This window comes from Octodon degus, unplaced genomic scaffold, assembly GCF_000260255.1.
Source record: "Octodon degus isolate 3935 unplaced genomic scaffold, OctDeg1.0 scaffold00005, whole genome shotgun sequence".
Lineage (NCBI taxonomy): Eukaryota > Metazoa > Chordata > Mammalia > Rodentia > Octodontidae > Octodon > Octodon degus.
Window position 1 is genome coordinate 23,189,158 of NW_004524581.1, and position 7,825 is coordinate 23,196,982.

Consider the following 7,825-nt stretch of genomic DNA (forward strand, 5'->3'; position numbering starts at 1 on the left):
TATATATATATATATATATTTGCATTTGCCCTCATGGGCAAAGCCCTAACAATTCGCCCCGTTGCCATGCTGCACAGGCTGCATTGGTGGCATTAAACCTTCTCGAGCAGATGGCATTTTCTTGGCGGAATGTAAGCTCAGCCCCTTCACTGTCCTATTATTTATTTCTTCGAAGTCTGAGCGCCCAGAAGGTAGAGCTCTGCGCATGTGCAGTGTGTCTCCCTTGCTTCCACCTCCCCAGCAGCAGCCGACACTGAGCTGACTCCAGAAGCTAGCAAGTAGGTCCCTCTGTATCACTGGGGGACTCTGGGTCCTCGGGGCAGCTTTGGGTGGTCCCAGGCTCAGGCCTGGAGACACACACACAGGGGTGGTTCTTTGTCATTTTCTGGCCACATCTTGGTCCCAGGCACACTGGGGTGGCCGGGCTGCTGCAGGAGGGGGCCGCAGCACCCAAGCCCATCACTTCCTCTCCTGAAGCCCTGCAAGACATGAGTCTGGTGGAGGTGAAGGCCAGCTGGAAGTGCTCAGAGAGGTGACATCCAGCCAGCCATGCAATGCAGAGGGGAAGGCCTGAAGTTAGGGAACAGGGACAGGACAGGGACAGGTGGGATGGACAAAAGGTCACAGAGCGGACATTTATGGAGGTGGAATTAATTTGCTGGAGGACAAGAACTCAGAATCAGGCCTCAGTGCTGGAAGGGACCATGGCTCAGGAAGTGTGGCCACAGCTGTCCCTGTTCCCCCAGTCTGCGCCATGTTGGGGAGCAGCAGACCCATGGGATGGGGGAAGGAGGCTCCAGTCAAGAACTGTAGGGCTCCTTTGTCCCTGAACCCTAAAGATTGCAGAGAGGCAGGAGTCTCCTACAGGCTGAAGGAGGAGAAGCCTGAGAGGGGCATCTATGGGGCAACTGGCCTGCAGGCTCAGGGAAGTTAGTGTCACTTCCACCAGTTAAGGGACAGAGGGGCATAGTCCCTCCCCCCATTATCAGATTGTCCTGTGGTGCCCAGAGGGCACTGAGAGAATCCTTGAGGAAAGGCTGTGTTTCCTGGCAGCGCTGGGGATACCGGACACACAGGTCAGATGCCACTGAGGGGACTTCGTAGTCCATCAATGCAAGAATCATTTTTAGAGCCCAGTGAGCTCACACATGCTTGCAGACCCAACACCTAGGAGGCTGAGGCAGGAGGATCTCACAAGTTCTAGGCCAGCATGGCCTCCATAGTGAGTTGACAGCCAGCTTGCACTACCTTGTCTCAAAAATAGAGAAGTAAGAGCTGGGGATGGTGGTACAGGTGTGCAACCACAGCACTCTGGGAGGCTGAGGCAAAAGAGTTGCAAATTTAAGCCCAGCCTAGGCAGATCAGTGACTTAGCAAGGTTCTGTTTCAAATTTTAAAATTAAAGGGGGAGTGAGAGGCTGGGGATGGTAGCTTAGTGCAAAGGCCCTGGGTTCAGTCCTCAGCATTAAACAAAACAACCCAACCCAACCTCAAAACCAAAACATCTTTTGGAAATATGGCAAAACCAGAATAGCCAGTCTCTTCAGTGCCAGGCTCATTGCTGAGGCTTGGTGACTATTTGTCAAGTGATAAGGCCCCTGAAATGGTTAGCAGCACATAGGCTTGGGATGACCACCTGCCCTGAGTCCTGGGCTGCTTCCTGGCTCCAGGTTCCATTCCTTCTGTTGAGTACAGACAAGACTCAGCCCAGCGCCCTCCCCAGGCTCCTGTATCCCTGCCTGCCCTTCACAGAGGTTGGCAGCTTCCTCTGGCCTAAGCCCTGTGCTGCCACTCTGGCTTCTTACACTCAGGAAGCCCTCTGCTCCAGGGAGCCCTCCCAGAGTCCCGTGCCTCTAACTCTGCCCAACTCATGCCCCCCCCACACAACTAAATATTACCCATTTAAAATGATATTTAAGCATATTGTCATTTTCTTGTGTCATTTAAGTTCTTTAATTGTGCTCAGTTCTCTGCCCCTAGAATGCCCAGGGTCTTGAGCTGACTGGGGCTCTTTTTTTTTTTTTTTTTTTTTTTGGCGGAACCAGGGATTGAACTCAGGCCCTTGCACTTGCCAGGGAAGTGCTTATTCCACTGAGGCATCTCCCTGGCCCTGACTGGGGCTCTTAATGTGAAGAGGAGACACAACCTTCACCTGCCCAAAGCCCTCAGTCTGAGGAAAGAGGTGGACCTGGCCCCAGGAAACCCATTCAACTGGTAGAGACAAGTCACACAGAGCCAGGTAATGTGGTGGTGCATATCTCTGAACCCAACATTGGAAGATGAAGCAGGAAGATTGCAAGTTCAAGGCCAGTCTGGGGTACTTAGCAACAACCTCAATCAAAATGTCAGACAAAGATCTTGGCAAAGGAATCCAAGGAGGTCCTGAACAGCAGGCTGGGCCCCATGGGTGGAGTGGGTCCTCTCCTGACCTGGTGGCAGCTGGTTTCTCTTTAGCAGTCCCTTGGTCACTGTGGCCAGGTGACAGCATGGCAGCTGCCAGTAGCTGCAGGAGGCTGAGGCAGGTGGGTGCAGGTCAGAAGCACGTCGAGGAGCAGCAGCTTGAAGAGCAGCAGCCGCAGGGCCGCCAGCCACAGGCCCTGGGCCTGGGGTCCTGCACAGAGAAGACAGGAGGAGTGCAAGAGCGGCAGGGGCCTCTTCTCTGCCCTGGCTCTGCAGGCAGGGGCCTCTTCTCTGCCCTCGCTCTGCACCTTTTCTCTGCCCCCTCCACTGGGGAGTTCTTGCCAGTGTCTTCAGAGGACTTTCCAGCCTTCTAGGGCAGTGGGCTGGCAGGATTAGTATCTGAGGCGACAGTTACCAGCCCAAGTCTTCACAGCACTGTAGGAGGCTGAGGCTGGAGGACTGCAAATTCCAGCCCAGTCCAGGGAACTTAAGGACTTAGACCCTGGCTCAAAATAAAATATAGAAATATTTTGAAGGGGCCGGGGAGATGGCTCAGTGGAATAAGCACTTCCCTGGCAAGTGCAAGGGCCTGAGTTCAATCCCCAGTTCCGGAGGGAAAAAAAGGAAATATTTTGAGAGGCTGGTGATGTTGGTCCCTGCTCTGCCTTGGCTCCCAGCCCCACGCCGGTACTCACCGCCTGGAGGCTCTGGGAAGCAGGTCCTGGAGCGAGAGGCTGCTCCTGCCGGCCAAGGGGAGGGCGGTGGATTGGTGACTGGAGCTGGGGCAGGTGCCTCCAGCTGGTGTTTTCCGGGGTGGGCGGTGAGGCTCTGGGGCACCAACGGCGGCGACACCGTGGGGCCCAAGCGGGAAAGGGAGGACTCCCCCCACCCCTAGCCCCGGCCCCGGCCCCGGCCCCGGCCCCGGCCCCCTGCAGCCCGCTCCCGAGGTGCGAGGCAGGGACCCACCTGACAGCTGCAGGGGCTGCGTGCTCCGGCGCGGCCCCCCGGCCCCGGGCTCCGCGTGGCAGACCAGGGGCTCCCAGGCAGCCGGGTCCTCGGCGGGCAGGGACAGCTGGGCCAGCGCGGTCCAGGTGCCGTCGGTGGCGGGGGCCGGGCCGTAGGTGAAGGCGTCCAGGGCGCTGCCGTTGCCCGCGGAGAACCAGATGGGGGCGTCCAGGCCAGGGGCTGAGATGTCGAGGACCAGGCAGACCACCACGGTGCGCTGCTTCCCATCCACCAGTAGCGTCACCGGCGGGGCCAGAGAGGGGAAGGCCGCCGCGCTCGGCCCTGCAGAAGCGCACACACCGGTCAGCCCCCTCCCGGGGCCACATCTCACTGTGGGCGAGGGCTCCGGTTCCTCTTTTTATCTGTCCTCCTCCACTGCAATCCACCTGCCCATTCCCTCCCTTCTTCCATCCTCCATTTATTCTTCCCACCTTCCATCTGTATATAATGTCTGGCTAGCCTATCTGTCCAGCCATCGGTTCATGTCCCCCCCCCCCCCCCCCGTTTCTGAGACAGGGTTTTGCTTAGGCTGGCTGCGAACTTGTGGTGATCTGCCTGCCTTCCTCAGCCTCCAGAGTGCCAGGATTACAAACGTGTGCCTGGCACCATCTGTCCCTTCTGTCCACCTGTCTATCTTCTCCAAGCTCCTTTCAATGCCCTGTGCTGGGGACATAACATGGAACAAGACATTGCCCCTGTCCTTGAGGAACCCAGTTAGATGGGAAAGACAGCAGCTGTGTGAGAAAGCTCGTAATACCACGTGCTGGTGGCCTTGGGACAGCGGTCACCTCTGGAGATGGAGGAAAAGAGACAGGGCCTGGAATGAGAACACACATATCACATATACCTGTGACTTCTTTCTCTGAAAACAAATCTGATTCAAATATGAATCCTCTTTTTATCTGTCCTCCTGAACAACAATTTTTCAGCCCGGGTGGAGTATGCACCGGTGAGTGTGGTCTTCATCCCAGTTCTTTTCTTGCTATCTGTGTTTTTGGTGGGGGGCTGATTGTGTGTGTGTGTGTGTGTGTGTGTGTGTGCGTGTGTGTGTATGTGTGTGTGTGTTGCCAGGGAGGGGACCCAAGACCTTGCATGTGCTACACAGAGCTCAGTCACTGAGCCATAGCCTTCTCTTTTATTTTTATACTTATTTTATTTATTTTTGTCTTTTTTGGGGGGGGTGGGGAGCCACTCAGGTTGCCTGCAGGGCAGGTTTGGCTTGAGGATGAGGGGATCGAACCACAGCATCCTGAGCCTGACTGCTTTGTTTCAGCAGGCACTTAAACACCTGAGCTAATGGGCAGGCCCTATTTTTGTCTTTTTGAGAAAGGGTGTTGCTATGCAGTTCAGGCTGGCCTTGAGCTCACTTTGTAGCACAAGCTGGTCTCAAACTAAATGATCCTCCTGCCTCAGCCTCCTTAGGGCTAGGATTACGGGTGTGCCCCCCTTTTAAAAGGCAACTTTATTTATACACAAGCCACGCCCCACACAACTCACCCACTTAAAGTTGAGGTCTAATAGCTCATAATTTTAAAATATTAGTCATGTGACACGGACAATATTTATTTGTCCCTGAGGTTTTCAAAATAATACTTAGTTTTCAGTATTACTCAGTGAATATGACTTGTCTAAAAACAAAATGTTACATTTGGAATATCTGGGATTTTGAAGCATCCACAAATTCACAGTCTGAGTTCTGCACGGCCAAGCTGAAACCAGCTTGGGATGCTGGGAGCTGCACAGGGGCAATGATGGGAACCCCGAAGAGATTTGGGGGCCCACATAGCCAAGGTAGGACAATGGAGTGGAGGTCATCAATGGGGGTTTGGACTCTGACTCTGGAGCCCATGGACCTTCCCACCTTGAAGCCTGACTGCGACTCTGTCATGTGTGCTGCAGACAGAAGCAAGGACAGGGCTTCAGGTAGGGCCGGGGCTCACTCACCACTCAGTTTACCAAGTGGACCGACCCACAAGGTAATGCATTTAGCTGGGTCGGTGAGATAGCTCAGTGGACTAAAGTGCCTGCTTATGCAAACTTAGGCAAGCCTAGGGACCGCGGTTCAACCCCCGCACCATATACCACACGAGTTCCACCCCTGGGCGAGCTGAGCCTGCCAGAGTCCAGGGGTGGTGGTGTACCCTGTAATCCCAGCACTGGACAGTCTGAAAACAGGAGGATCACTACATCGGCAAGCTGCGTAGTGGGGCCCTGTAACAACCAAATACGAGACTGGGCGTGGTGGCGCGCACCTGGAATCCCAGCTCTTGGGAGGCTGTAAACAGACGGATTGCTATGAGTCTGATCTAGTAGTGAGACCCTGAACACCCTGTAGACTCTTTCCTAAAAACAAAGCAAAACAAAAAACCAAATACATTGGGGAGAAAAAGATAATGCAGTTAGCAACACCAACCCCAGAAAACTACTCTTGAAAAGGCTGTAATGCTGAATGTCTTGGTAGATAAGTTCAAGTATTATTTATTTTTCCTTCTTTCTTTTTTTTGTAGTGTTGGGGATTGAATGTGGGGCAAGTGCTTTCCTGCTGAGCTACAGCCCCAGCCTCCCAGCCTCTTTTGGAGGTGGGGTCTTACTCTGTTGCCCAGGTTGGCTTCAGACTTCATGATCCTCCTGTCTCAGCCTCCCTGCTAGCTTGGATTATGGGCCCACAGCACTGCCTTCAGCTCTATTCTTGATATTTTTATCACTACAGCAAAGAAAGAAAATAAGAAAGCTGGGCGTGAGCCCTGACCTCCAACTTCCTGAGCCTCTTCAATTGTGCAGAAAGACACTGCCAGAGCTGAGTTCTGCCTCTCCTCCTCTGCGAAGCCTGCTGCCTGCACCACTAGTGCCTCCCCACACCTCAGGCCTCTTGCCATGGGCTCACCCTGTCCACCTGTGCCACAATGAGGGTGCCTGGGACACACTTCAGGTCAGCTGGGATCAAAGAGACCCCTCTTTATGCTGGTTATAATGGCACTTACCTATAATCCTAGGACTCTGGGAGGCTGAGGCAGGAGGATCACAAGTTTGAGCCCATTCTTGGCAATTTAGCAAAATCCTTTCTCAAAGTAAAAAAGAAAAGGAAGCCAGGCATGGTGACCCATGCCTGCAATCCCAGCAGTTGGGAGGCTGAGGCTTAGTGAGCTTAAGGGCAGCCTGAGCTACATAGTGAGCACTTGTCTAAAAAAAAAGGAGGAGGAGAGTAGGAGGTATAACTCAGTGTGAAAGATCTGGATTCAATTCTTTTTTTTTTTTTTGGCGGAACCAGGGATTGAACTCAGGCCCTTGTGCTTGCCAGGGAAGTGTTTATTCTACTGAGCCATCTCCCCAGCCCCTGGGTTCAATTCTTAGTTCAAATAAATAAGATCCCTGACTTAGAGGTCAAGTACAAGCATGTCCCCTGTAACACAAAAAATAACACACGCACGCACACATGCACACACACATGCACACATGCATGCACGCACGCACGCTCATGCCCTCAGGTGTTGCCAGGATTCTCCACAGGACACAGGATCCCTGTGGCCCGGCCTTGACCTTGAGAAGCTGACTATCACCCTGAAAAGGCCCTGAGGCCTGGGGACCCCTCCTGGGCCACTGGGCAGAGGAAGCCGGAGATGGACTGGAGACTCCCAGCGGTATTGGTACCTGCTCCCCGAGGGCAGCACTACAGCAACGACCTGCTGTGTCCCCGTCTCACCCTCAGGATGCCATCTAACACAGCCTGGCTCCACTCTGCCTGGGCTCTGTGGGTGGCTCCCCCACTGTCCACAGGCCTGCCAGGGCTGTTTGGTCGCCAACACTGCTCCAGGGCAAGCACCCCAGAGAGAGAAGGGGGTGGCTGCCCAGTGAGCCTGTGCCCAGGAGGCCTTGTTCTGTGCCCTAGCACCCTGCCTACACCCAGGGAGGCCCGGAGAGCACCGAGAGGACGCACAGGGACTCACCTGTGGGCAGGGCTGGACACCCGAGGGCCAGGAGAAGCAGCAGCCCCGTCCCTGCCATGGCCACAGGAGGTGACGGGCGCAGGTGGAGGCGCCGCCTGGAGGGAAGGAGCCACCCACAGCCAGCTGCGCCCCAGCTGCTCCCACCAGCCGTTTCCCAGCCCAGCCCAGCCCGCTCCCTCCTAGGGGCCAGGGCCGGGGTCTCCCACGTGGGAAGCAGGGTGCCCCCTTCTGAAGAGCGGCTCAGTGGGGGCGGCAGGATGCCAGGGCCTGAGGATCAGCTCTGAACTCCGCTGTGGCACCCCACCCACCCTGCCACAACACCGTGAGCTCCATTTCACAGGGGCAGCCAAGGGTCTGGAAGGCGCGGTGGGCAGGGGGCAGCACCAGGCCTTGCATCCCCTCCAGATCCCTCCGGCCCTGCAGCCAGAGAAGGGCCAGGAACTTCTTGCTGTGCATTCTAAGTGGCCTTTTACCCTG

At 55.2% G+C, this 7,825-nt stretch overlaps 1 protein-coding gene across 2 annotated transcripts in view; it reads right to left on the reverse strand.

The window, feature by feature from the left end:
- Nucleotides 1-2,115: 2,115 nt before the first annotated feature.
- Nucleotides 2,116-7,825, reverse strand: part of Ptcra (pre T cell antigen receptor alpha) — a 15,261-nt gene continuing 9,551 nt past the window's right edge. The window contains exons 2-6 of one of the 2 annotated variants that reach the window (XM_023719841.1): nucleotides 7,349-7,443; nucleotides 4,162-4,221; nucleotides 3,366-3,686; nucleotides 3,095-3,139; nucleotides 2,116-2,610 (exon numbers count right to left, since the gene is read on the reverse strand). In XM_023719841.1, coding sequence (XP_023575609.1) covers nucleotides 2,465-2,610; nucleotides 3,095-3,139; nucleotides 3,366-3,686; nucleotides 4,162-4,221; nucleotides 7,349-7,406 — 630 coding nt within the window. In that variant the 5' untranslated portion in view covers nucleotides 7,407-7,443 and the 3' untranslated portion in view covers nucleotides 2,116-2,464. The remainder of the gene's footprint in view (nucleotides 2,611-3,094; nucleotides 3,140-3,365; nucleotides 3,687-4,161; nucleotides 4,222-7,348; nucleotides 7,444-7,825) is intronic. The other variant, XM_023719839.1, reaches the window with a different exon arrangement.